A 26,686-nucleotide genomic window follows, 5' to 3' on the forward strand; every position below is an offset into this window, starting at 1 on the left:
TGTTTTTTAGGTTAAGACACTAAAAAATCTGCATTTTTGAGGTCAAGCCCCGTCAGAAAAGCTGGCTTTGAGGCCAAATCTCCTCAAAATAAGGCACTTTTGAGGTCAACTCCCTCCAAAAAAGGTGATTTTGTGGTTGTTGCCCTCATAAAAAGGCGATTTTGACATCAAACCCCTCAAAAAAAAGGCACTTGAGGTCAAACCTTTTCATTCCTTGTCAGAGGAGGACGTTCCCGGTTGAACTGTGGCTTAGCTCAGGTGCTTCGTGGGGTCGGCCGGACGAGTCCCCTCAGAGGATCCCCTCAGGCCATCGCTCTCCTCACGGGGTCCCCTCAGCCCCCGGGACCGTTCCCGCCACCGCGCTCGGCCCCGCCCCTTCTGCGCCACCATCCCTCCTCCCTCTTCTATTTGTCGCATCCTTTGTCTATCACCTCCTGCCGGGCCACCCCATTGGTCCGCGCTCGCCCCCGCGCGACTCGGCCCCGCCCACCGAGCCCGTCCCCCTCTCCTCCCCGCCCCTGTCCGTCACCCTCCCTTCGCGCGCTCCAATTGGCCAGCGCTCGCCGCGCTCAGCGCGGCCCCGCCCCCTCCGGCGCGCGCGCGCCCCCCCGCCGGCGGCGGCCCCGCCCCCGCCGCAGTCCCGGCGCCGCCGCTCCGGCCCCCGCTCCGGCCCCGCTCCGGCCCCGCCGCGGCCGCTCCGGGCCCCGCTCCGGCCCTTCCCGGGCCCCGCCGGCCGGGCCGGGCCGGGCCGCCCCCGCGAGGGCACCGCCGGCAGCGCCCCGGTAGGAGCCGTACCCGCGCCGCGCGGTAGGGGGGTGAGCCACGCCGAGCCGGCCAGGCCGAGCCGGGCCGATCCGGGCCGGGCCGGGCGGGGGCGGTGCTGGGGCGGGAGGAGCCGGTGTGAGGGGGGGTGAGGCGGGGGGGCGGCGGGACGCGGTGACCCGGCCCCCCCCGTGTCCCCTCCCTCCCGCCCTGCCCATTGTGTGCAGACAAATGGCGGCGGTGAGTGAGGGGAGGGTTGGGGGGGGCGGCCGGGCCCCCTCACGGACCCCCGTGAGCAGCGCCCCGAGGGACGGGGGGGATCGAGCCGCCGCCTCGGGAACGCGGGTGTCGCACGGGACTGCCCCCGGCTCCCCTCAGTTCTGGCCGGCGCCGCTTTGTTCGCGCCGCGTTTGCAAATGGCGGCAGCGCCCGGCGGCCCCCGCGCCCCCTCCTCACCCCCGGGCCCGGCGGTCCCCTCCTCGATTTCGCCCCGCGGCCCTGCGCTGGAGCGCGGACGGGGATGGGGGCTCGGGGGGGCCCGCTCCTTTCCCGATGCCCTCAGCCGCCCCTGGGTGGGATGTTCGGGGGAGCATCATGAAGGAGGTGGGGTCATCCCCCTTGGGGGGGCCTAAAGCCCCTCTTCCCTCCCCATCCCGTTTCATCCCAGGCTGGAATTGCAGTGGCATCGTTCCTTTGGGGGGGATTTTAACCCGTCTTCCCGCTCAGCACCGGGATCCTGCTCTCCTCATCTTTTCCGGCCTCTGTCCCTGTGCCCTCACAATTCCGCTGGTCCAGCCCGTTATCCGTGGCCGCTCGGTTTCTGGAGGGTTTAGAGGAGCAGAAATCCAGCGACCCCTTGGGCTGTGGCTGCTCCGCGGGGACTGACGGCTTTGTGCCTCCCTCACTCCGGGATTCCCGCTGCGATCCGAGCTCCCGGAGTTCCTGCATTGCTCCCTGTGAGGGCCGTGGGTCTTCTGGCTCCTAGTCCATCCCAGGCAGGTGCCAGAACACCGATAAAAGCCACCGATGCTTTCCTAAAACCCGGCCTTGAACCCGAGCGCGGCTTTGCCTGTGTCACTCTTTCCCACTTTTAGGATAGAAATTCCAACCTTTTCGGGTCCTTTGGTTGTTTTTTCCTCCATCCTGCTAAAAACGCCTTTGGGAGAGTCACTCCTTCCCCTGGGAGGCTCCATCCGAGCGCGGGAAGTTTGGTGAATTCCTGCTGGGGGTGGGGGTGAGGTGAAAAACCAGGTGAAATTCGAGAGTTTGTCCCGTTTCCAAGGACCGTGTCAGGACTGAGCTCCTGGTTTAACTGAATCTGTGGTTCTCCTCAAGAGACACAAATCTGGTGGTGCTGCAGGATCAGCTCCCAGATTTCTCCCTCCAAAACTCCCAGAAGAGGGATACTGGGAGACTCTCTGGCTGTTGTTGTGATTCTGACTGGATGGGATTTCAACCCTTTCCTTATCCAGCCTGGAGGAAATTGAGGGAATTTTAAGGAAAATAACGGGTCCTTCAGGGCCCAGCCTGGAGCAGGAGGCCATGTGGCTCCTTGGGAATGATTCTTCCTGCTCAGCCAGCGCCGGTTAGAGTTTAATTACAATTAAATCCAGATTTATGACTCTACTAAGTCATCTTGTGAATGAACTGGCAGGATTGGAATCAGAGGGGTTTCCTTGGATGGAATTGTGTGTCTGCACAGCAGCTCAAGGGAATGAGTTCTCCTGGTTTTTATCCTAAAAATATGAGCCCCAGCTCTGGGTGAGCTGAACAATGTGAGCAGGGAATGATGAGGCCAGAACTGGGGAGATTCCAGTGGGAAAAGGTGACAGCGAGCTGGGATCTGGTTTGGTGAACTGGGAATTGCATGGAAAGGGGAAACACTGCCCCAGAGTGGGGCTTGGTTGGGAGCTCTGGAGTAATCCAGGTGGGATTTGCAGCCAGCAGGCAGATTTGATGGGGTTTGGAGGTGGAAGGAGGTGGAGGAAGAAGATGATGATCTTCCTCATGCCCGGGTGCAGAGGGTTGGTGTTTTCCAACGCTTTTCCATGGAGTTTTCCTTGGAATTTCCTGGAGGCCGTTGGGTGTCGCAGTGCCGGGATTGAACCGGTCAGTGGGGGGAAATCAGGGTTTGAGTTAATTAATTTTGGTGGGTGCAGTTAATGACCCTGGCTGGAGCAGGTGCTGATCCCTGTCTGTGTGGGAATGGCGAGGGTGGGCAGTGCCCAGAGGGTCCCGTTCCTCTGTTCTGGGGAACAAAGCCCTGGAATTGGAACAAAAGGCTCTGCTGCCCTAGCTGCAGGCAGCTCCCACAAAAAAAGCAGGAATTTGGTGTCGCTTGGGCTGAATCTGTTGAATTCCAGGACTTTTGAGCACTGTGTTTATCCTGTTTCCTCTCAATAAACTCAGGGAAAAGACTCTGTGCATCCTCTGGACTCATGTTGGTCCTGATGAAAAGCCAGCAGGGTGGCTTTGGGGCTGTGCAATGGATTTGGGGTGAAACCAGGGATGTGGCAGAGGGATCAGTGCTGGGAGATTCCCATTAGGATCCCAAAGGGATCTGTGGGATCATGGATGTGGCAGAGAGCTGTGCTGGGAGCTGCCTGTGAACAGAAGGAAGAGGAGCCCACTTGGCTCTTCCCTTGTTTAATTAATTAATTGTCCCAGGGTGGCTGCTCCAGAGCTCCAGGGAGTTCTGTCTGCTTTGGAGAAGAGAGCAGGAGCTTTAGAAAAGTCTCATTTTGTGGGAAAACTTCCTGGGAGTAAAAGGGAATAAGGACTGGACACTCTGGTTCCTCGATTGTCAGTCTCCAGGTCTCAGGGATATCAGCCCTCGGGAGCAGAACGCCGGGCTTTGCCTAATGAGTTGGAATGTGTCTAATTGCTGTTCCTGCTCTCCAGTGTGTGCCCCAGGCTGCCCCGGCTCACCCCTCTCTGTCCCTTCCAGATCCCGGAACGCCGCGGTGCTGCCACACTCTGCTCACGGGAAAAATCCAAATAAACCCCTCGGAGACGTTCAGGCGGGCAGCAGAACACAAAGATGGTGAGGGACGGGTGGATCCCTGGGGAGCGGGGTGGACATCCCTGCCCAGGAGATCCCTAAACGTTCCCTCCCTGCCCCGGCAGCGCCCAATGCGGATCTTTGTGAACGACGACCGGCACGTGATGGCCAAGCACTCGGCCGTGTACCCCACGCAGGAGGAGCTGGAGGCCGTGCAGAACATGGTTTCCCACACGGAGCGGGCGCTCAAAGCCGTCTCCGACTGGATCGATGAGCAGGAGAAAGTCAGCGGGGAGCAGCCCGAGGCCGAGTCCATGGAGACGGCAGCCGAGGAGGAGAGCAAGGAGGGAGGGTGAGGAATGGCCTAGGGTGACTTCAGGATGGCTGTGTCCCCAGTTGTCTGTTCTGTTTATATGGGATATTATGTTCTGTGCCTTTAAGATGGATTCTGTGCCATTAAGACTGGTTCTGTACCTTTAGGACCAGCGCAGCTGCTGGTGGGACCAGTGCTGTCCTGCTTTAGATCCCTAAAATTTGCTCAGATCCCCAAAAACCCCCTCGCTGGTGGTGGAAAAGTTGTCTTCCCTGGCTGGAGACTTGAGGGGAATTAACCAGGGCAGGGCTGAGGTGCTTTCTCCAGGTGCCTTTGCAGGGTTAATCTTCAGGGATCCATCCGTGAATTTCCGTGTTGTGACCCTGTTTTCCCAGGGACCAGAAGGCCACAGAGCAGCTGACGAGGACCCTACGGGGAGTGATGCGTGTGGGTCTGGTGGCCAAAGGCCTCCTGCTGAAGGGGGACCTGGACCTGGAGCTGGTGCTGCTGTGCAAAGACAAACCCACGGCCAAGCTCCTGGAGAAAGTGGCCGAAAATCTGGGAGTACAGCTGGCGGTGAGCCCTGGGGAGATTCCCTTTGGGATGGTGCTGCCTTGGAAAAGTCGTGTCCAGAGACGTGTGGTGTAATTCTTCGGGATTGCTAATTGAGCTTCTCTTCATTAATTGTGGGATGGTTTGGGTTGGGAAGGACCTTGGGGCTCATCCTGTTCATGGGCAGGGACACCTTCCACAGTTGGCTCCTGACCCTGTCATCCCTGGCACTTCCAGGGATCCAGGGGCAGCCACAGCTCCTCTGGGAGTTCCATCCCAGCCCCTCCCTGGCCTCACAGGGAGAAATCTTCCCAAAACCCATCTAAATCCCGCCTTAGGTGATTCCAGGTGAATCCAGGGTGAAGCCATTCCCTCTTACCCTGTCCCTCCATCCTTTGTCTTAGGTCCCTCTCCAGCTCTCCTGGAGCCTCTTTAGGCACTGGAAGGGGCTCCAAGGTCTCCCCAGAGCCTTTTCTGCTCCAGGAGAGCATTCCCAGCTCTCCCAGCCTGGCTCCAGAGCAGAGGGGCTCCAGCATTACGAAATCACGGGATGGTTTGGGTTGGGAGGGACCTTACAGCCCATCCCATTCCAGCCCCTCTCCGCGCCCCCGTTGCAGGCGATCACCGAGGACAAGTACGAGATCATCCAGTCGGTGGGGGACGCCGCCATCATCATCAAGAACACCAAGGAGCCCCCCCTGAGCCTGACCATCCACCTGACGTCCCCGGTGGTCAGGGAGGAGCTGGAGAAGCAGCTGGCCGGAGGTACGGCCGGCCGGCGCCCGGCGTCCCGCGGATAAACCCAGGGAAAGTGCTCTTCAGCTTCAGCCCTGGCGGCTCTTCCTGGCCAAATCCAAACCAAATTCCTTCGTGGTGACATCCCGGTTGTGGTTTATCCGGACCGAGCTTGTGAAGCTGAGGAGCACCTTTCACACCGGATTTTGCTCTATTTTTGTTTATTTATTTATTTGTTTTTAAAGTATTATTATTTTATCCTTTCTTTTGGTTCCACTTGAGCTTTTAGTTCACTAATTCATCATCTCGTTGTATTACTTCGTGGTTTGTCCCCGGCCATGTCAGTGCAGTGACATGAAAGTAGAAACCAGATTTGTTTAAGAAACCAAAAAAACAAAAGAACCAAACCAAACCCCTCTCGAAGGCTTCTTGTCCGAGGAGTTGCATGTCCATGAACCGGGATGTTCCGGGATGTTCCCTGGTGTGTGTTGCAGCAGAACACTGGGTGCTCGGGGCTCCTCCCGTGGCTCTCGCAGCACTTCAGGTTCAGAACTCCGGAAAGCGATGCAGAGTTTTGGATAAAGTTAGCTTCTCCAAATTCCCTTTGAAATCACGACTCCAGCAGCTGCTGGTTGTCTGCTCCAATCCCGATGGGCTCCGTAGGGCCGGCGGTTCCCCCGCTCCGCACTAGCCTTATCTAAAACCCTGATCTCGAGCAATTTTGGGGCGATTTCAGGCCTTTCCTCAGTTTTGCTGCAGCACAAACCGGGACCTCTTTGTGCTCTTGATTGTTGATCTCTGGTGTTGATCTCTGACCTCGTCTCCGAGCCTTCTAGTTTGTCGATTTTAGGGACGCTGGACCTTTGACCAACAGGACGTTCTCTGTCGCGGGCCGGGGCCGGGGCAGCCATCCTTCCGGGCGGAGGGTTCCCTGGATCCTCTCCGTGCCTCGCCCTCTTCCCTCCTCCCCACCCGCTGTGCTCCAGCTGCTGAGCCAGGGTCTCACCCCCTCAAATTTCCCCCTCACCGGCCTCGCCGCCACCTCTTCATCCATCCAGGATTTATTTCTGTGCCCTCCACCGAGCCTCATGCCCAATCTCCTCCTCCTCCTCCTCCCAGCACACATTCCAGCCCATCCCTCCCTGGGAATTGAGCTTCCCCTGTGTCCAGGCGAGGCCGCGCGGCGGCAGCGCCGCAGCCCCTTCCCTCCCAGCATCCCAGCAGGATTTTTTGGGAGCCTCAGCTGCCCGTTAGGATGCTGCCTCATCCCCCTCGGCCCGACAGAAGCCCCTTGGTCAAACCGTGCCTTGTCTTCTTATTCCATCCACGACTAGAAACGCTCTCAGTCACCGACTCCCCGGACGTTCTGGACAGGCAGAAATGCCTTGCTGCCTTGGCGTCTCTGCGCCACGCCAAGTGGTTCCAGGTTTGCATTTTGTTCTTATATTTATCTTTAAGTAGAAGCATTGGTAAACTCTTTTAAGGGGCTGAGTGTTTTCGTTTTGGAGTTGGAGTTTCAAGTGGCCGCCGGCTGCTCGGAGGTGCCGGACTGTGGGCGCTGGAGTGACTTAGGAGCCTTTGTATGGAGCAGCTGCGGAGCTGCCACTTGGTGTGAGGAGTAACGTCCCCTTGGCCAAGACCTTGGCTAAAACCTTGGCCAGCACCTTGGCCAACCCCTTAGCTGAGACCTTGGCCAACCCTTTGGCTGAGACCTTGGCCAATCCCTTAGCTAAGACCTTGGCCAAACCCTTAGCTGAGACCTTGGCCAACCTCTTGACTAAGACCTTGGCCAACCCTTTAGCTAAGACCTTGGTCAACTCCTTGGCTAAGACCTTGGCCAAGCCCTTTGCCAACCCTCTGGCTAAGACTCAGGCTTTGGCCAGCCCGTGGCTCAGGCTTTGGCCAGCCCGTGGCTCAGGCTGTGGCCAGCCTTTGGCTCGGGTTTTGGCCAGCCCGTGGCTCAGGCTGTGGCAAGCCCGTGGCTCGGGCTTTGGCCAGCCCGTGGCTCAGGCTTTGGCTCGGGCTTTGGCCAGCCCGTGGCTCAGGCTGTGGCCAGCCCGTGGCTCAGGCTGTGGCCAGCCCGTGGCTCAGGCTTTGGCCAGCCCGTGGCTCAGGTTTTGGCCAGCCTGTGGCTTGGGCTTTGGCTCGGGCTTTGGCCAGCCCGTGGCTCAGGCTTTGGCCAGCCCGTGGCTCAGGCTGTGGCCAGCCCGTGGCTCGGGCTGTGGCCAGCCCGTGGCTCAGGCTGTGGCTCGGGCTTTGGCCAGCCTTTGGCTCGGGCTTTGGCCAGCCCGTGGCTCGGGCTGTGGCCAGCCCTTGGCTCAGGCTTTGGCCAGCCCTTGGCTCAGGCTGTGGCCAGCCCGTGGCTCGGGCTGTGGCCAGCCCTTGGCTCAGGCTGTGGCCAGCCCTTGGCTCAGGCTTTGGCCAGCCCGTGGCTCGGGCTGTGGCCAGCCCTTGGCTCAGGCTTTGGCCAGCCCTTGGCTCAGGCTTTGGCCAGCCCGTGGCTCGGGCTGTGGCCAGCCCTTGGCTCAGGCTGTGGCCAGCCCTTGGCTCAGGCTGTGGCCAGCCCGTGGCTCGGGCTGTGGCCAGCCCTTGGCTCAGGTTTTGGCCAGCCTGTGGCTTGGGCTTTGGCTCGGGCTTTGGCCAGCCCTTGGCTCAGGCTTTGGCCAGCCCGTGGCTCAGGCTGTGGCCAGCTCGTGGCTCGGGCTTTGGCCAGCCCGTGGCTCAGGTTTTGGCCAGCCCGTGGCTCAGGTTTTGGCCAGCCTGTGGCTCAGGTTTTGGCCAGCCCGTGGCTCGGGCTTTGGCCAGCCTGTGGCTTGGGCTTTGGCTTGGGCTTTGGCCAGCCCTTGGCTCAGGCTTTGGCCAGCCCGTGGCTCAGGCTGTGGCCAGCTCGTGGCTCGGGCTTTGGCCAGCCCGTGGCTCAGGTTTTGGCCAGCCTGTGGCTCAGGTTTTGGCCAGCCCGTGGCTCAGGTTTTGGCCAGCCTGTGGCTCAGGTTTTGGCCAGCCCGTGGCTCGGGCTTTGGCCAGCCTGTGGCTTGGGCTTTGGCTCGGGCTTTGGCCAGCCCGTGGCTCAGGCTGTGGCCAGCCCGTGGCTCGGGCTGTGGCCAGCCCTTGGCCAGGGCTCGGCGGTTGTGGCTCCGGGGCCTGGCTCTCCCCTCGGCACAGCAGCACCCAGAGGGAGCGTCGGCGGCGCGGGCGGGCGCTCGGTGAACCCGTGTCTGGTTTGGTTCCTCTCTCAGGCCAGGGCCAACGGGCTGAAGTCGTGCGTCATCGTCATCCGCGTGCTGCGGGACCTCTGCACTCGCGTTCCCACCTGGGCCCCGCTCAGAGGATGGGTAATTCCCTCATTCCCCTTTTCCCCTTCCTGGGGGGTGGCAGCGGTTCTCCTCGTCCAGCTCTGCTCTGTCCCGAGGTTCCCCTTTCCCAGGGTGGGGATTTCTGTGGATGGACAGTTCCTCTGCCCTTAGGGACGCAAATCAGATGTCTGTGGGGCAAAGGGGTTTATCCTTGGTCTGCTGACCTTGCCTTACTGATTGTGAGCTCATGTTGTTATCAAATTGGTAATGGATTATCAACTCACCTGGATACTGAATTGCTTTATCAATGATTAGCTCAGGTTGGTTTAAACCGAATTGGTTTATCAATTATCAGCTCAAGTCATTACTGACTTGATCTATCAGTTATCAGCTCACTGTCGAGTTGCTTTATCAGTTATTTAATCGCATTATTATCAAAACATTTCATCAGCTACCAAATCACGTTATTGTCAATGTTATTGGCTATCGAGTCTATCGAGCTATCAGATTGTTTTATTGGTTATCAAATCACTCCATTTTCATTAGCAAATTTTTTTTATAAATTTTCAAATCATGTTATAAAATATAAAGTATCAAATTGTGTTATTTTAAAATATTTTTATTAATTTTCAAGTCTTGTTATCAAATAGTTTTATCAGTTACCAAACCATGCTGTCCTCAAATACCATCATCAGTTTTCTTTATCAGTTAACAAATGGTTTTATCACTTATCAAACAACTTTATTTTGCCAAATCACATCATCAGCTGGTTTTATTAATTACCAAATCACGTTGTTATCAAACTGTTTTATCCATTCATGACTTCCGCAGCCTGGCGGCTCTCCTCCTGTGGGAAACACGAGCTGCTCCCAAATGGTCCCTTCACTGGAGTCCTTCCTTGGATCCCTTTCCAGGGCTCCCTTTTCCCAGAGCGTTTCCTGGGATCCCTTTCCAGGAGACCTGTTCCAGGGGGTCCCTTTGCCAGCATCTCTTTTTTGGGATCCCTCTCCCAGACCCCTGTCCCAGGGTCCCTTTTTGGGATCCCTCTCCCAGACCCCCCCTTTCCAGGGGTCCATTTCCTGGCATTGCTCCCTGGGGTCCCTTTTCCAGAGTCTCCCTCGGGTATCGTTCTCCCAGCCTCCCTTTCCAAGGGTCCATTTCTTGGGATTCCTTTTCCTGGCATCCCTCCCTGGGATCCCTTTTGCAGGGTCCATCTCCCAGGTGCCCCTCTGGGCTCTGTCCCCTCTCCCAGGTGCCCCTCCGGGCTCTGTCCCCTCTCCCAGGTGCCTCTCTGGGCTCTGTCCCCTCTCCCAGGTGCCTCTCTGGGCTCTGTCCCCTGTCCCAGGTGCCCCTCCGGGCTCTGTCCCCTGTCCCTGCCCTCACCTCCCTCGTTCCCTTGCAGCCTCTGGAGCTGCTGTGTGAGAAATCCATCGGGACGGCGAACCGGCCGATGGGCGCGGGCGAGGCACTGCGCCGGGTGCTGGAGTGCCTGGCCTCGGGCATCGTCATGCCAGGTGAGCTGTGGCCAGGTGAGGTCTGGGCAGGTGAGACCTGGGCAGGTGAGATCTGCCAGGTGAGATCTGGCCTGGTGAGATCTGCCGGGTGAGCTCCACCGGGTGAGCTCTAGCTGTGTCAGCTCTGGCTGGATCAGCTCCAGCCAGGTGAGCTCTGGCCAGGTGAGCTCCATTGGGTGAGATCTGGCCAGGTCAGCTTCGGCAGGGTCAGCTTGGCCAGGTCAGCTTCAGCCAGGTCAGCTCGGGCAGGTGAGCTCCAGCCAGGTGAGCTCCAGCCAGGTGAGCTCCACTGGGTGAGCTCTGCCCAGATGAGCTCTGCCCAGATGAGCTCTGCCCAGATGAGCTCTGGCCAGGTGAGCTCTGGCCAGGTGAGCCGGGAGGAGCGCGGGGGGTGCCGGCGGTCGGGAGCCCCTCGATTCCCCTGGGCACGGGGAGATTCCCGGCCCTTCCATGCCCTGGACCCACCTCAGCCCCACAGAGAGAGGTGCCCGTGGAATTTGGCTCCCGGGGAGCGCGATTCCCATAGAAATCCCACAGAAATCCCACAGAAATCCCGGCAGTCTGCCCCTTCCCAGCCGCCCCAGGGAATTTAGGGTAGAGACCCGGGATAATTCTCTGCATATCTTCCTTGTTTCCTGCCTTCAGATGGTTCTGGTATTTATGACCCTTGTGAAAAAGAAGCCACTGATGCTATTGGGCATCTAGACAGACAACAAAGGGAAGATATCACACAGAGTGCTCAGGTATAGTGTGACCTCCATCCGGCCCTTCCCAATCCCCAGCTCGCTCTGCTCCCGGCTCCCCTGGCCAGCATAGATTAGACCTGTGGTCACTCAGTGCTGTGGTCACTTGGTGCAGTGGTCCCTCGGTGCTGTGGTCACTCAGCACCGTGGTCACTCAGTGCCGTGGTCACTCAGCACCGTGGTCACTTGGTGCCGTGGTCCCTCAGTGCTGTGGTCACTCGGCGCAGTGGTAACTCAGCGCCGTGGTCACTCAGCACCGTGGTCACTCGGTGCTGTGGTCACTCGGTGCCGTGGTCACTCCTCCAGGCCACCCGTGTGGGCCCCGTAGTTTGGCCACCCAGAGCAAAGGATCAGGTGTTGAGCAGCGAATTTTGTCCTGACGTCCCTTTTTGGGTGAAAGTCCCCAGAAGTGCCAGTGTGGAGGGATGGTTGTGGGGGGCTGTGGGGGGCTGTGTGGGGCTGGGAGCAGGGGGCTCCGGCAGCCCCCGGTGACCCCCGGTCCCGTCCCCAGCACGCGCTCCGGCTCGCCGCCTTTGGCCAGCTCCACAAGGTCCTGGGCATGGATCCCCTGCCCTCCAAAATGCCCAAGAAACCAAAGAACGAGAACCCAGTCGATTATACTGGTATGTACTGGGAGGGCGGGGCCTGGCGTCCCCATCCCCAGGATTTGGGTGGGAAATGGGGAATTTAGGGAGTGTTTGTGCCCGTTGCTGCAGTTCAGATCCCGCCCAGCACCACCTACGCCGTGACCCCCATGAAGCGGCCGATGGAGGAGGACGGGGAGGAGAAATCCCCCAGCAAAAAGAAAAAGAAGATTCAGAAAAAAGGTATTGAGTTAAGCAGAGGTAGGTATGGCCTGTGGGGGGAAACGGGGTGGGAGCTGGGGGTACAGCCCGGGGGGCTCAGCTGCAGGACTGGGGGCCTGGGGGGACTCTACATAGGGGGTACAGGGTGTGGGGATGGCTAATATAACTTAAAACTGGGAGATTTGTGCTGGGTAGAACTGAAGCCAAGGAGGGAAAGATCAGGACTTGCCTGGAATTGGAAAAGACTGATAGGGTCTGAAATGGGAAAAGACCGGTCAGAACTGGTCTGGAATTGGAAAAGGTCAATGGGAAATGGTCTGGAATGGGAAAAGACCAATGGGAAATGGTATGGAATAGGAAAAGACCAGTTGGAACTTTCTGAGATAACTTTCTCAGAAAATACTGATCAGGACTGGTCTAAAATGGGAACAGACTGGTCAGAACTAATCTGCAATTGGAAAATACTGGTGGGAGCTGGTCTGGAATGGGAACAGACCCATGAACACTGGTCTGGAATTAGCAAATGCTGATCATGACTAACCTGAAATGAAAAAATACCAATTTGAACTGAAAAATACTGGTCTGGAATCAGTTCTGCTTCTTGGAAGGAGCCACCAAACACCCTCCAACTGTGGGTGTTGGTTTTTCCCCCGTGCAGAGGAAAAGCTGGAGCCCCCACAGGCCATGAACGCCTTGATGAAGCTGAACCAGCTCAAACCAGGGCTCCAGTACAAACTGGTGTCCCAGACTGGTCCCGTGCACGCCCCCATCTTCACCATGTCCGTGGAGATCGACGGCAGCACCTTCGAGGCCTCGGGGCCCTCCAAGAAAACAGCAAAGCTTCACGTGGCTGTGAAGGTGGGAATGGGGATAATGGGAATAATGGGGATGGGAATAACAGGGATGGGAATGGGGATAATGGGGATGGGAATGGGAATAATGGGAATGGGGATAATGAGGATGAGGATGGGAATGGGAGTGGGGATGGGAATGGGAATAATGGGGATGGGAATAACAGGGATGGGAATGGGGATAATGGGGATGGGAATGGGAATAATGGGAACGGGGATAACGAGGATGAGGATGGGAATGGGAATAATGGGGATGGGAGTAATGCGGATGGGAGTAATGGGAATGGGAATGGGAAAACTGCCAGAACCTCCAGGGTGAGGTGGGAGCATCACCAGGAGCTCCCAGTCCCGAGGCTGCCCTGCAGCTCCTGTGGGATTTGGGAATGCTGAGCACTGCAGAGGCTGCAGCAGCTGCCTGGAAGGTTTTCCCAAACGAGCAGTGCTTGAGCACAGCTCCTGACCCCCCTGCTGCCCTGCAGGTGCTGCAGGACATGGGTTTGCCCACCGGGGTGGAAGGCAAAGACTCCGGGAAGGGCGACGAGTCAGCCGAGGAGACGGAGACGAAGCCGGTGGTCGTGGCTCCTCCACCTGTGGTGGAAACAGTGTCAACGCCCACAGCGGCCTCACCCCCTGCGGATCAGACCCCTGAGGTGAGTGAGGACACAGGGAGGGGACACCTGGCACCTGTGCTGGTGGTGTTTGTCAGGTCACTCCTGCCTGAAACAGGAGGGGGAAGCGGCTCCTTGGGGGTCCTGCCCAAAAAGGTTGGGGTGCAGCCCCAGGTCTGCTGGAGCTGGGCTTTTTGGGGCTCACCCAGCCTTTCTGGGCCTGCAGAACGTGAAGCAGCAGGGACCAATCCTGACCAAGCACGGGAAGAACCCGGTGATGGAGCTGAACGAGAAGCGGCGCGGGCTCAAGTACGAGCTGATCTCGGAGACGGGCGGGAGCCACGACAAGCGCTTCGTCATGGAGGTGAGGGGACACGGGGCCCAGTCCACGGCTCCCCGGGGGAAAGGAGCTTGGAAAGCCACCTCGTCCCCTTCCCAAGAGTTTAAATCCTCAAATCTGAGTGATTTGGGTAGGGAGGAACCTTTTAAAGCTCACTAATGGGCTGTGACAGTTCCAGCTCTGGGGTTCCCTGTAGGTCTCCCAACCTTTTCCTGCCCTTCACCCACCTCAATGTGTGGTTCCATCCCTTCCCAAGGTGGAGGTGGACGGGCAGAAGTTCCAAGGTGCTGGTTCAAACAAGAAGGTGGCCAAAGCCTATGCAGCACTGGCTGCCCTGGAGAAGCTGTTCCCAGACGCTCCCGTTGCCATTGAGCAGAACAAGAAGAAAAGAGCTCCTGTTCCTGCCAGGGGTGGCCCCAAATTCCCAGTCAAAGTGAGTGAAATCCCCAACCCCACAGATCTGGAGTGGGAAAAGGCCAATGGGAACTGGTCTGGAGTGGGAAAAGGCCAGTGGGAATTGGTCTGGAGTGGGAAAAGACCAATGGGAACCAGGCCATAATCAGAAAATATGGATCAGGACTGGTCTAAAATGCGAAAAGACTGGTTGAAACTGGTCTGAAATTGGAAAAGACCAACGTTAACTGGTGTGGAATGAGAAAAGACCTGGGGTTTGACTCTGGGGTGTAACTCACCGGGCACTATGATCCTTTTCTGGTAGTGGGAGCAGAGCAAACAGCCTGGAAGCACAAAACCCATAAGGTTCTGCAGCAAAAGGCCTCAGGATCTGGGGGTGCCTGAATTGGGGCTCCACCTCGGTGGCTCCGGGGAAGCGCCGTCCCGGCGCTGTTTCGGGAGGGTTTTTGGGAAACCCCTCACGCCAGCTCCAAGTGACCCCTCTGTCCCTTCTCCTTGTCCCCTCAGCAGCACAACCCAGGCTTTGGGATGGGGGGAGGCCCCATGCACAACGAGGCCCCCCCGCCCCCCAACATGCGGGGCCGCGGCCGGGGCGGAAACATCCGGGGCCGCGGGAGGGGCCGGGGCGGCTTCGGCGGCAACCACGGCGGCTACATGAACACAGGTGAGGGCCAGCAGCACACCTGGGCGGGTCAGAGCCCCCTGACACCCCTGGGCACCAGCCTTCCCCCTCCCGGTGTTCTATCTGTGGGCACCTGGAGATTCCAGATCCCTCCATGGGGAATGACCCTGCCCTGACAGCGTGGGTGTGGCTGCTGGGTGTTCCAGAGCCCCCAGATCCCTGTAAAGGAGCAAATCCCCCTCTGGCATTGTGTCCACGGCTGCTGGGTGTTCCAGAGCCCCCAGATCCCTGTAAAGGAGCAAATCCCCCTCTGGCATTGTGTCCATGGCTGCTGGGTGTTCCAGAGCCCCCAGATCCCTGTAAAGGAGCAAATCCCCCTCTGGCATTGTGTCCATGGCTGCTGGGTGTTCCAGAGCCCCCAGATCCCTGTAAAGGAGCAAATCCCCCTCTGGCATTGTGTCCATGGCTGCTGGGTGTGCCAGAGCCCCCAGATCCCTGTAAAGGAGCAAATTCCCCTCTGGCATTGTGTCCATGGCTGCTGGGTGTGCCAGAGCCCCCAGATCCCTGTAAAGGAGCAAATCCCCCTCTGGCGTTGTAGCTGTGGCTCCTGGACATTCCAGAACCCTCCATGGGGGAATGACTTCCCCCTCTGGCATCGTGTCCATAGCACTTGGATGTTCCCAGAGCCCTCTGTGGGAGATGACCCCCCAAAATTCGGGACATTTCACCCTTAGAATCTCTGTTTATTCCAACGTTTTCTTCCTCTCCAGGGGCTGGGTACGGGAGTTACGGTTACGGAGGGAATTCTGCCACTGCTGGTTACAGTAAGTGCCCTTTTCCCACCCCAAATCCCCACCAGCCAGGGACTGGGACTGAAGTGGCAGGGACTAAAAATTCCCAGGAAAAGGCTCAAAGGAGCAGGAGTTGTTTTTTATGGAGAACAGTCCTTGTTTTTTAAGGAAACCGAAGCATTTTCATCCATTTTGTCTTAGCTTACAAAATCCAAGCCTTTTAGAAATCCCAGAGATTGAGTCTTGAGAAGACTTTTTCACCTGGATCTGCTCCAGCCCAGCCTTTTAAAGATGAGAAATTCCCTGGTTTGCTGGAGTGCTTGGATTTGCCTGTGCTGAAGGGAATCCTTTGTAATATGCTGGGAATTGTACTTGTGCTCCCCATCCAATAAATCCCCAGGCGCTGGAGAATGTCCTGGATGCCTCAGGAAATCCATGGAGTTGTGTGCCATGGAAATGGGCTCTTGGAGCAAAACGCTCCCTCAGAGTGCTGGCATCACCTGGAGAACAAAATAGCCCCAAAATCAGGAGCTGAGGGGAATTTTGGAATTGACTTAAGTCTCAGAATCCGTTGAACTCCGAGTGTTTTGGTCCTTTATTCCTCATGGTTTGGGTTTAAAAGTTGTCTTTCTTTGCTGGGTTTGGTGGCACTGTTCCTGTCTTTGAGGCCCTTGAGTTAATTCCATAAAATAACCAAAAAAGAAGGAAAATGAAGCTCCAGGCTTAAACTGAGTGAGTCCAAGGGGTTCAGTGGATCCTTAAAATATTTGTAATAATAATTATCCCATTTTTTTGGAAAAAAAAATGTTGTTGAAGGTCCTGACTCTTTATCCAGAGGACAGATCTCATCCTGGATGATCCAAAAATGATCCTTAAGATCCCTCCCACCCCAGCCTCTCTCCCAGGTGGAAAAACTCTCTTCCCAAGCCACCACTGGTGGTGCTGGATATTCCTGAGCTTTGATCTGGGGGAACATCCCAGCTAATCCCGTGGCCAACATTAAAGCTTCAGAGTTAAATTTGGGATGAAGTGGAAAATCCAGGAATATCTCCAGTGGGAGAGCTCCACTTCCAGCTCTGCAGCCTGAATCCCCACACTCCTGGATCCAAATCCCAGGATTGTCCCATGGAGGTGGCCCAAGAAGACTCTGGTCCAGCAGAGACAAGTTTTACTCCAAAAATTGAAGATAAATTAATTCCAGAGCCTTTTTCCTGCAGAGCAAATCTGGGATTTTCTGTGGAAGAGGAATAAAAACTTCACGTGGGAAAAGGGGATGTGGAAGAGGATCTAGGAAATGAGCCTGGAATTAACAGATCCCAGGGTTTGGAGCCTCCAGAAGCTCTTGGCAGCCCAGCCAAGGGTTTGGGGATGGAGCTGGGATTCACCTGGGATCAGCCTGGGTGCTCCACACAGAACTGTGCAAGTGGAGCACGTGGGATTTCACTCCTTGGCTCCTTCTGAACCAAACTCTGCCCCGTTTTGTTGCTGGCAGATCCCTCCCCACGGGGTTTTAGTCAGATTCCAGTGGCGTTTACTCCTCAAAAATGGACGCTCCCAGTTTTCCATGGAACAGCAGGAACTGCAGGAGAAGCCCCACTCCGAGTTTGAGTGTGGCACCTGGATGGACGAAATCAAACCCGCCTGAATTCGGGATCCCAGGTGGAATCACCCAGATCCCAACAGCACAAATGGTGCAGTCTGTGGATTCCTCATTCCTGGAGCAGGATTCTGCCTCATTCCAGAGCAAATGTCACCCCGAGAGGGTGCCTAGACTTGGGTTGAGGGATGCCCGGGATGGATCCAGATAGGAGATCCTGCTAGAATCATGGGGGTGGATCCACATGGAATTACAGAGATGGATCCTGCTGGAAATCACGAGGATGGATCCAGATGGATCCTGCTGGAATCACAAGGATGGATCTGGATGGGATATTCTGCTGGAATCACAGGGATAGATCCTGATGGGGGGGGTTTGGATGGGAATGGGATCACAGGGCTGGATGCACACCGGGGGTCCCGCTGCACTCTCGGGGGGCCGCACTGGGGTCCCTCAGCCCCAGATCACTCTGCCCCCCGCAGCACCTCCCAGGCGGCTCCAGAGGGGCTGAACCCCCCGGGAACAGCCACCCCTGACCCTCCTCTCTCTCTCTCTGTGCCCAGGCCAGTTCTACAGCAACGGCGGCCACTCCAACTCCGGCGGCGGCGGCGGCGGCGGCGGCTCCTCGGGCTACGGCTCCTATTACCAGGGCGGGGACGGGTACACGGCGCCCGCGCCGCCCAAACACGGCGGCAAAAAGCAGCAGCACAGCGGCGGCCAAAAGGCCTCCTACGGCTCGGGCTACGCCTCCCACCAGGGCCAGCAGCCCTATGGGCAGGGCCAGTACGGCGGCTACGGCCCCGGGCAGGGCAAGCAGAAGGGCTACGGCCACGGCCAGGGCGGCTACTCCTACTCCAACTCGTACAACTCGCCCGGCGGAGGCTCCGACTACAACTACGAGAGTAAATACAGTGAGTGCAGGCAGGGGGAGCTGTGGGCAGGGAAATGGGAGGGAAATTTGATCCAAAATCGTTTTTGGATCAAAATTGTTGGAGGGTTGTGCCCCCGTCTCTGGAGCAGATGGAAAGGGGCTCTGGTGACCCCTCTGTCCTGAGGGAGCTCCAGGGAGTTCCTCATGTCCCTCCCAGGAGCTGGGGATTAGGGGAGGTTTGGGCTAAAGGGGATTTGGGGCTGGAGCTGGGATGAGTCAGTGACAGGGAGAGGGGACAGAGGGGACAGAGGGGACAGAGGGAGGTGGGTGTCCAGCCCTGGACACATTCCTAGAGGATAATCCAGAGCTATAGTAACAACAATTACATTAATAATCAGCTCAGAGTGCCCCTGGCAGGGTCAGGTAAAGATCCCTCTGCACCCAAACCCTCCTGCAATCCTGGGGTCTTGAGGGGGGCTTGGCCCAGTTGAACTGGGCACCCTGAGGGTTCCAGGAGTCCATTCCCACATCCTCATCCCCACTTTTCCCCGTTCCCAGGTTACAGTGGCAACAGTGGCCGTGGAGGTGGTGGCAACAATTACTCCGGGGGCGGTTCCTACAACTCGGGGTCCCACGGGGGCTATGGGGGCTCCGGGGGCGGGGGCTCCTCGTACCAAGGTAAGGCAGGTCAGTATTGACACAGCGCTGGGGTTTGGGGCCCTGCTCCAGCTCCACAGCCTCCCTAATTCCTCCCCCTTCTTCCTCCTCCTTCCTTCTCTCCTCCTCTCCTTCTCTCCTCCTCTCCTTCTCTCCTCCTCTCCTTCTCTCCTCCTCTCGTTCTCTTCTCCTCTCCTTCTCTCCTCCTCTCCTTCTCTTCTCCTCCTCCTTCCTCCTTCCTCCTTCTCCTTCTGTCCTCCTCCTCCTCCCCCGGTGCTCTCCACAGGTGGATACTCCTCCCAGTCCAACTACAACTCCCCAGGTTCCCAGAACTACAGTGGCCCCCCCAGCTCCTACCAGGCGTCCCAGGGCGGATACGGCAGGAATGAGCACAGCATGAGTTACCAGTACAGATAAACGCCCGTGTCCCACCACGTTCCCCCGGGACCCTCGGGGTTTTATCCCCTTTTTCCTCCCCTTGTCCCCCGTTGCTCTGTGTGACCCCGTCACCGGCGGCGTCCCCGTCGCCCCCCCGGCCTCTATTTAATGGGTCGTAGTTGCCACGACGACTTGGTCTAAATAGGATTATTATTATTATTTTTGTTGGGGTTTTTTTGTTTTGTTTTGTTGGGGTTTTTTTTCTTTTTTTTTTTTTTTGTTTTCTTTTTTTGGGGGGGAAGTCGATCCAATTCCGGAGCCTTTTCCCAGGCCCCGGCTGGGGGACGGGCCCTCGTTGTTCTGCTTTTGTGAAGTGCGTTAAAAAGGAGCTTTTTTCGGTATTTTCTGGCTTTGGTGGTTTCAGTGTTTTTGGGGAAGGGGTCAGGGGGGTGGGGGGAGGTGGAGGAGGTGAAGACACCACAAATTTGGGATTGTTCGGGCTCCCAATGCATCGTGCTGCACCTCCAAAGCCCCACTTTCGGAGGATTCTCAAAAAAACCCCAAAATTCTGAGTATTTATCCCTTAAATCCCTTAAGTATGGAATACTGGAGCTGGCTTGGAGCCGAACTGGGGCTGAACTGGGGCTGAACTGGAGCTAAACTGGGGCCGAACTGGGGCTGAACTGGGGGCATTCTGGGGTTGAACTGGGACCTCATGGTTCCTTTGGATGAACCTTGTGCCGGTGGTTCCGGATCACTCTGTGCCAAACCCGGACCCTGGGAAACACCTGGAACAGCCCCTGGAATGTGACACATCCTGGGAAACACCGGGAATAGCACCTGGAGCAGGTCATGGCCCCTCAAACACCAGGAACAGCCCCTGGAATGTGACACGTCCTGGCAAACACCAGGAACGCTGCCCAGAGCGAGGCACATTCCGGCTCCAGGGCCCTTTCTCAACCCGGATCCCTTGGATTGGCAGCAGCAGCACAGGGGAGGCTCCAGCCCTTTTATTAAAAACATTGGATATAACTTAACACGCGCAGCAGATCCCAGATCCCAGTGGATCCCGGCCCTGATCCATCCTGGGTGACCAGAGAACAACTCGGCCAACGGACGGAGCAGCTGCTCCAGCACCGGGTCCGGCGGCTCAGAGGGACAGGAACGTCCACGGGGGACCCTCCAGAGCCAGGACCGGGCACAGTCAGTGACACCGGGGGATCCCAGGGACACCGGGAGGTCCCAGTGACAGCAGCAGGTGACACCAGCAGACCCCAGTGACACCAGTGGATACCAGTGACAGTAGGTGACACCAGTGGATCCCAGTGCCAGTCAGTGGAAGGCAACACCAGTGTGTGACACCAGCAGACCCTGTGATACCAGGAGATCCCAGTGCCAGTCAGTGGATCCCAGTGACACCAGTGGAACCCAGTGACACCAGTGGAACCCAGTGACACCAGTGGAAGGCGACACCGGCAGGTGACATCAGCAGACCCCAGTTACACTGGCAGACCCCAGTGACGGTCAGTGGAAGGCGACACCGGCAGGTGACACCGGCAGGTCCCAGCCTGTCCCCGCCCTAGGGACACTCCACGGGCGCATCCCGGAAGTGCGGCCACACCCTCAGCAGCTCTTGGGGCCCGTAGTGGTGCACCATGACCAGCCGCGAGAAGCGGCACTTGTCGTAGTCCAGCCGGTACATGGTGAAGGCGCCGTGCGGCGGCTCGGTGACCGCCACCCCCAGGGCGTGCAGGCAGATGCCCACGAAGGCGTCCTCCATGTTGATGAGGGGCAGCGTCTGCGCCACGCCGAACACGCGCAGCGCCAGGTCGGCAGAGAGCACGTAGCCGGGCCCGCCGCAGTAGGGCGGGTACGTGTCGTTGGGGTAAACCTCCCGTGGCACGAACCACTTGTAGGCTCTGTTCCTCAGCGGGCCCGTCCGGCGGTACACGTAGCCCGTCAGGAAATCCCTCCTGGGAGGCCTCAGCAGCCGCCCCAGGAACTCCAGGTTGAGGAAGACGTCGCTGTCGGCCTTCATCACGTAGCTGGCGTTGGGGCAGAAGCGGCTCACCCACTCCAGCCCCATCAGAGTCTTGAGCGTCAGGTTGTTGTAGGTGTCCAGGAAGTCCTGCTGCAGCAGGTCCCCGTGCAGCTGGTCCTCCTCCTGCAGCACGGGGCGCAGCTCGGCCTCGAAGGTGGGGTGCCGGCCCAGCAGGAACAGGCGCAGCACGCTCAGCCCCGGCACGGCGCTCTCGTTGCCCCAGGTGCGGCGCACGGCGTCGCGGGCAGCCAGGTCGGCCGGGGCCGAGGCCACCAGCAGCACCAGGAAGGGCGCCCGCTCCCGGCACTTGTCGGGGTGGTTCAGCAGGAAGCGGTAGGGGTGAGGGTACGGCGGCTGCAGCGGGTGCCGGGTGGGCCGCGGGGCTGCCGTGGCGTTGCTGGGCTGTGGCGTGGGCTCCGGGGGGACGGTGGTGCCGGGAGGGGGCACGGGGCTGTGCCGGGAGTGCAGGGCCAGCAGGGTCAGCGCCGCGGCCACCGGCAGCAGGAGCAGGCGGGAGATGGGCGGGAGCTTCATGGTGGAGCTGTGGGGTGGGACACGGGGTTGGGGTGGGCTGAGCACCAAGGGGAGCTGGCTCCATGAGCCCGCCGGCACCAGAATCCCATTGACTGGGCACCCAGATCCCACTGACAGCATCCCAATCCCACCCAGAGGCCACTGACAGCATCCCAATCCCATTGACAGCATCCCAGTCCCACCCAGAGGCCACTGACAGCATCCCAATCCCACTGACAGCATCCCAATCCCACCCAGAGGCCACTGACAGCATCCCAATCCCACTGACAGCATCCCAGTCCCACCCAGAGGCCACTGACAGCATCCCAATCCCATTGACAGCATCCCAGTCCCACCCAGAGGCCACTGACAGCATCCCAATCCCATTGACAGCATCCCAATCCCACCCAGATGCCCTGGCTGGGTGCCCAATCCCCCCGAGCCCACCCTGGGCATGCAGATCCCACCCTCCTGCCACCTCCCCAAAATCCCTGGGTGCCCCTCCCTGTCCCAGGTCCCCCTGTTCCTCCCTCCCTTTCAGGCATCCTCCCCCTCCCTCTCACATTCTGGAATCCCTCTCCCCCCACTCCAGCTCCTGATAAGGCTCTGGACGTGATAAGGGCAGGAGGCGCCGCCAGGGGCCCTCCATTTCCACCAGTCTGACCAGTGTGGGGGTCTCAGGGAAGCCCTGGGGGTCCTGGGGCCGGTCCCAGTTCATCCCAGTTTAGCCCTGGCTTTGCCACGCCGCCTTTCCCAGTTCTCCCCAGTTCACCCAGGGGCCGCATTCAGCCCTTCCCAGTTTCCCCCCAGTGGCTCCCAGTTAAGCCCAGGTGCTGCTCCCAGTCACTCCCAGTCCCCCCAGCACTTGAGGCGTGCTCAGAGTCCCTCAGTGTCACCTGGCTGCTCCCAGGCAGGGTTGGGCAAGGGGACAAAGGGACAAAGGGGCAAGGGGACAAAGGGACAAAGGCCACCCCACTGCCGGGAATGAGGAGCAGTGTCACCGGGAACCCCTTCACCCCGCCCCACCTCACTGGGACCATGGAACTGGGACTCCGAACCCACCCAGTGCCTCCCAGTTAGCCCCAGGTGCTGCTCCCTGCTCTTCCCAGTTGAGTGGAGCACTCCCAGTGCTCCCAGTAACTCCCAGTTGTGTCCCAGTTGCTCTTGATGGTTCCCGGTTAATTTCAGGCACTACTCCTAGTCCTTCCCAGTTGCTCCCAGTCACTCCCAGTGGCTTCCAGTGTGTCCCAGTGGCTCCCAGTTAACTCCAGGTACAGCTCCCAGCCCTTCCCAGTGCCCCCAGTAACTCCCAGTGTGTCCCAATCACTCACAGTGATTCCCAGTTCACTCCAGGTGCAGCTCCCAGCCCTTCCCAGTGCTCCCAGTTCCCCTCCCGCGGTGGCTCTGTGGCCACGGTGCCCGGCGGGGACAGAAATGTGCGGGCACAGGTGACGCAGGTGCCACACCTGGCCCGGGCCACGCCCCCCGGGTCGCACCCAAACCCCTCTTCAAACTTCCTGCTGCGGCCACGCAGCTGCCACCAGCGGCGGCCAGGTGTCACCGCGGCCACACCGGTGTCACCGCGGGACAGGTGACAGGGATCCCCGGGCGGTGACACCAACCAGGGCCTGTCCCTGTCACCGTCCGCCACGCCCCGCCTGGGTGGGACAAAGGTCACCACGGCAACGGAGATGTCACTGCCGGGAATGGAGAACGAGCCCCAGGAATGTTCCCGGCAGCAATTCCCTGTCCTCAGTCCCTGCCACACCTCGGGGATCCCCCCCGTGCTCCACACCATTCCTGGGGCCCCAAATCGTGTCCCCAGCCCCATTTCCCCTCCCTAGCCCCATTTAGGCCCCTCCCAACCCCACTCGGAACCATCAGAGCCGTTTTCCTTCCAGATTTTTTTTATTTCCCATCCCTTAAAAAAACCCCGAAACAGTAAAAAAACGCACAAAAAATTGTATAAAAATACAGAATGAGGGGAGGGACAAGGGTGGGGGCCTTGAACTGAGGGGGTTCCCCTGGGAATGGGAGGGGGTCTGCGGCCTCCCCAGGAATCTGGGGGGGCTCTCCTCAGTCCAGGGTGATCCCCACAGACTCCAGAGCCTCCCGTGCCCAGACTGGGGGTCCCCCACGGCCCCCATACATGGTGTCCATGAACTCCCGCACAAACTCGGGGAAGCGCTGCTGCAGGATGCTCTCCCTCATGGAGCTCATCAGCTTCATCTGGGGGGTTTGAGGGGTCAGAGGGGCGCTGGGACCCCCCAAGTCCCCCCTAGAACCCCCCAAAGCCCCGCAGCCCACCTGGTAGGCGATGTTGTGCAGGGTGAGCAGGTGCAGCGCGGCCGTGTTGCAGCGCAGCAGCGCGTGTAGGTACGCCCGGGAATACCTGAGAGGAGGAGGGGATTTGTGGGGTCAGCCCCACCCTGGAGACCCCCCAGACCCTCCCCAGAGCCCCCCACCCACCTCTGGCACGTGGGGCAGCCGCAGTCGGCGTCGATGGGCCGGAAATCTTTGGCGAATTGGTGATTTTTCAGCTGCAGCGACCCCCAGGGCACCAGGGCAGAGCCAAAACGCTGCAGGGGGGGGAACGGGGTGGGTTATGGAGGGTCCCTCAAACCCCGGGGAGGGGTTGGGGGTCCCCAAATGCCCTCCCCAGACCCCCCTTACCGCCGTGCGGGTGGGGAACACGCAGTCGAACATGTCACAGCCCAGAGCCACACAAACCACCAGGTCGGTGGCGTAGCTGGGGGAGAATTGGGGGTGACTCCGGGGGTCTCCCCCAGCCCTGGGGGGCTCAGGGGGGGACCCTCCCGGACTCACCCCACGCCCATGAGGTAACGGGGCTTGTCCCGGGGCAGCAGCTCCGTGCTGAGCTTCACCGTGCGCCAGAACTGCGCCTTGTCCTCGCCCCCGCTCAGGCCCCCGATGGCGAACCCCGGCACGGCCCGCTGGGTCATGGCTGGGACATGGGGGTGGGAGAGCCCCCCGCGACCCCCAGGTCACCTCGGAACCCCCCAAAATCACCCCTGAACCCCCCTGAACCTCCCCGAGCCCGAGTGTGGAACCCCGGCACGCCTCTCTGGGTCATGGCTGGGGAATGGGAGATCCTCCGGGGATCCCAAATCACCCTCGGGACCCCCGGGACCCCCTGACCTCCCCTGGGACCCCCCAGCGCCCCCTGAGCCCCTCCCAAACAGGGATGATGCAGAGGAGGATGAGGAGGGTGAGGATGAAGACGGTGAGGAAGGCCCCACCTCGGATGCAGCGCCGGCGCAGGGCAGGGTCCAGCCCCCCCTGGATGATGGCGAAGAGCAGCTGCTGCTGCGGGCGGGTGTGGGCGGCCAGACAGCGATCCAGCCAGCGCACGGACCTGGGGTCAGGGGTCACAGGTCACAGGGGCGGCCAGACAGCGATCCAGCCAGCGCACGGACCTGGGGTCAGGGGTCACAGGTCACAGGGGCGGCCAGACAGCGATCCAGCCAGCGCACGGACCTGGGGTCAGGGGTCACAGGTCACAGGGGCGGCCAGACAGCGATCCAGCCAGCGCACGGACCTGGGGTCAGGGGTCACGGGGGTCTCAGGGGGGTCCCCACCTGTCCATGGCCTCCTCAACTCGTGGGCCCGTCGTGGTGCTGCTCACGACATCGTCCAACTGCATCACGATATCAGCCCCTGGGGGTTCGGAGGGGGGTCAGAGGGGGCTCCCCCCGATCCTCCCCGTACCCCCGGGGGCTTTGGGGGCTCACCCAGAGCGTTCTGGATCTCCATGGACTTCTCGGGGCTGAGCAGGAGCCGCTCCCCGCCGTGGGGGGGCTGGAACCACACCCCCTCCTCCGACACCTCGGACAGCTCCAGCAGAGAAACCATCTGGAACCCCCCGCTGTCCTGGGGGACCCCAAAACCCGCAGTTCAGTGGGAGCCCCGGGACAGCCCGGGGTTGGGGACCGGGGAGTGACAGGAGCACCCCGAGGCCAGGCGAGGTCACACCCGGGGGTCCCGTCCCGCCCGAGGGTGTCACCTCAGCAATCAGGGCGTCAGCCTCCCAAATTTGGGGTCCCGGAGGAGTTGCCCCCTCACCGTCAGAAGGTTGTGGGGCCAATCCATGAATCCGTGCAGGCCCCCGGAACGCCGGACCAGCTCCGCACCCTGCGGGGAGAGTGGAGAACGCGGAGCTCGGGAACGGCGTCGGGAGCACCGGAACCGAGGGGGACGGACCGGGAACGCTCAGGGAACCGGGAACGGCGGGGGCCACGCCGGAATCTCGCCGGGAACCGGGAGAGATACGGGGCGGAACCGCGGAGCGCCCGCGGAGCCTCCCGGTGGCGCTCACCGGCCGCGTGCCCAGGTGGAAGGTGTTGCCCAGGCAGATCCGGCAGCCGAGCGCCGCGAGCTGCGCGGCCGTGAGTCCCTTGGCGGTGCCGCGGGTGCCCACGGGCATGAACACCGGGCAGGGCACGTTCCCGTGCGGCAGCCGTAGCTCCCCGGCCCGGGCGCGGCTCCGCCCGCACTCGGCCGCGATCCGCAGCACCGGCACCGGCCCCGCCGCGGACGCCGCCATCTTCAGCGCACGTGACCGGAAGAGGCGGTGGCGCCGCCGGCGGAAGCGATGGTTACTAGGGCAACGCGGGGGCCATGTTGGGCCCTGTGGGGTTGGGGAACGCCCGAGCCTGCAGGCGCCCAAAGCCCCCCCAGAGATCCCGCAAACTCAGCAGAGACCCCTCCAAACCCAGACAGAGCAGGAAGCGGAGCCAATTCCTGTTGGTTACGGTCCCTGAGGGGGTCTCCGGGTGGTTACCGGGGGCTTTCAGCCCCGGGGCTTCACTTTGGGACTGCCGTTCCCTGTGAGCGAACACACGACGCTCGACGGTCAGGGGAGGGGCGTGAAACAGCATAAAAACCAATCCGCGAAAAGGAATGGCTGATTGGTGGTGGGCTGATTAACTACCAGAGGGTTTTCTCTTTGCTGAGATTCCTTTCCCGGTAGCGTTGGTAAGCCCGGCCGGAGTGCCGGGCCCGCTGTCTAATGGCAGGGCGGGAGGGTAGGGCGGGCTACCGGCTGTGCTCGGGGCAGCCATTGGGCTGCGCTCCTGAGGGGGAATTCTGCTGGCCAATGAAATGGCGGAATGGGCGCTGCGGGGCGGGACCACGTCCCTGCCGCCTCAGCTGACGCCGCAGCGGCTTTTTCCCATTGTCTGTAAGCGATGATTGACGGGCCAGTGACGAATAGAGAGCCATTCTGGCTGCTTGCGCCCGCTCTTCCTGACGATTGACAGCGCCC

General features: G+C 59.8%; 3 protein-coding genes across 7 annotated transcripts; 1 reads left to right on the forward strand and 2 right to left on the reverse strand.

Moving 5' to 3' along the window:
• The first annotated feature begins 767 nt into the window (after positions 1–767).
• Positions 768–19,249, forward strand: ILF3 (interleukin enhancer binding factor 3). Of its 5 annotated transcripts, none has more exons than XM_066340422.1 (20): positions 768–782; positions 3,710–3,805; positions 3,889–4,115; positions 4,472–4,652; positions 5,246–5,393; positions 6,698–6,789; positions 8,600–8,695; positions 10,059–10,170; positions 10,816–10,913; positions 11,425–11,536; positions 11,630–11,758; positions 12,378–12,577; positions 13,050–13,220; positions 13,405–13,542; positions 13,775–13,951; positions 14,440–14,596; positions 15,325–15,378; positions 17,506–17,853; positions 18,372–18,500; positions 18,757–19,249. In XM_066340422.1, the coding sequence occupies exons 2-20, from the start codon at positions 3,803–3,805 to the stop codon at positions 18,885–18,887; spliced, it is 2,703 nt and encodes a 900-aa protein (XP_066196519.1). In that variant the 5' UTR covers positions 768–782; positions 3,710–3,802; the 3' UTR covers positions 18,888–19,249. The 5 variants fall into 5 exon arrangements, with proteins under 5 accessions (XP_066196519.1, XP_066196521.1, XP_066196520.1 ...); XM_066340424.1 differs by having other exon boundaries at positions 18,372–18,491; XM_066340423.1 differs by having other exon boundaries at positions 14,443–14,596.
• A 1,141-nt stretch (positions 19,250–20,390) lies between these two features.
• On the reverse strand, positions 20,391–21,423 carry LOC136375052 (beta-1,3-galactosyltransferase 2-like). The gene has a single exon (XM_066340407.1). It carries the CDS (start codon positions 21,421–21,423, stop codon positions 20,428–20,430), a length of 996 nt encoding a protein of 331 aa, XP_066196504.1. The 3' UTR covers positions 20,391–20,427.
• Positions 21,424–23,291: 1,868 nt separating this feature from the next.
• Positions 23,292–26,422, reverse strand: QTRT1 (queuine tRNA-ribosyltransferase catalytic subunit 1). The gene is made up of 10 exons (XM_066340411.1): positions 25,739–26,422; positions 25,486–25,554; positions 25,155–25,293; positions 25,002–25,080; positions 24,663–24,778; positions 24,229–24,367; positions 24,076–24,151; positions 23,872–23,981; positions 23,710–23,794; positions 23,292–23,631 (listed from the first exon to the last, which is right to left on the reverse strand). The coding sequence occupies exons 1-10, from the start codon at positions 25,964–25,966 to the stop codon at positions 23,479–23,481; spliced, it is 1,194 nt and encodes a 397-aa protein (XP_066196508.1). The 5' UTR covers positions 25,967–26,422; the 3' UTR covers positions 23,292–23,478.
• Between the last annotated feature and the right edge of the window lie 264 nt (positions 26,423–26,686).

The sequence above is a fragment of the Sylvia atricapilla genome, unplaced genomic scaffold (genome assembly GCF_009819655.1).
Source record: "Sylvia atricapilla isolate bSylAtr1 unplaced genomic scaffold, bSylAtr1.pri scaffold_81_arrow_ctg1, whole genome shotgun sequence".
In the NCBI taxonomy this organism is placed as follows: Eukaryota; Metazoa; Chordata; class Aves; order Passeriformes; family Sylviidae; genus Sylvia; species Sylvia atricapilla.

Excerpts from the sequence above, each read along its gene's own strand:
- ILF3 (XM_066340422.1), top strand. Across the intron at positions 5,394-6,697 it reads GGAGAAGCAGCTGGCCGGAG|AAACGCTCTCAGTCACCGAC; the intron begins GTACGGCCGGCC and ends ATCCACGACTAG. Across the intron at positions 13,543-13,774 it reads ACAAGCGCTTCGTCATGGAG|GTGGAGGTGGACGGGCAGAA; the intron begins GTGAGGGGACAC and ends TCCCTTCCCAAG.
- LOC136375052 (XM_066340407.1), bottom strand. The coding sequence starts at position 21,423 with ATGAAGCTCCCGCCCATCTCCCGCCTGCTCCTGCTGCCGGTGGCCGCG.
- QTRT1 (XM_066340411.1), bottom strand. The coding sequence starts at position 25,966 with ATGGCGGCGTCCGCGGCGGGGCCGGTGCCGGTGCTGCGGATCGCGGCC. Across the intron at positions 25,081-25,154 it reads GGAGATCCAGAACGCTCTGG|GGGCTGATATCGTGATGCAG; the intron begins GTGAGCCCCCAA and ends CCGAACCCCCAG. Across the intron at positions 24,368-24,662 it reads GCGCCGGCGCTGCATCCGAG|CCATGACCCAGCGGGCCGTG; the intron begins GTGGGGCCTTCC and ends CCCATGTCCCAG.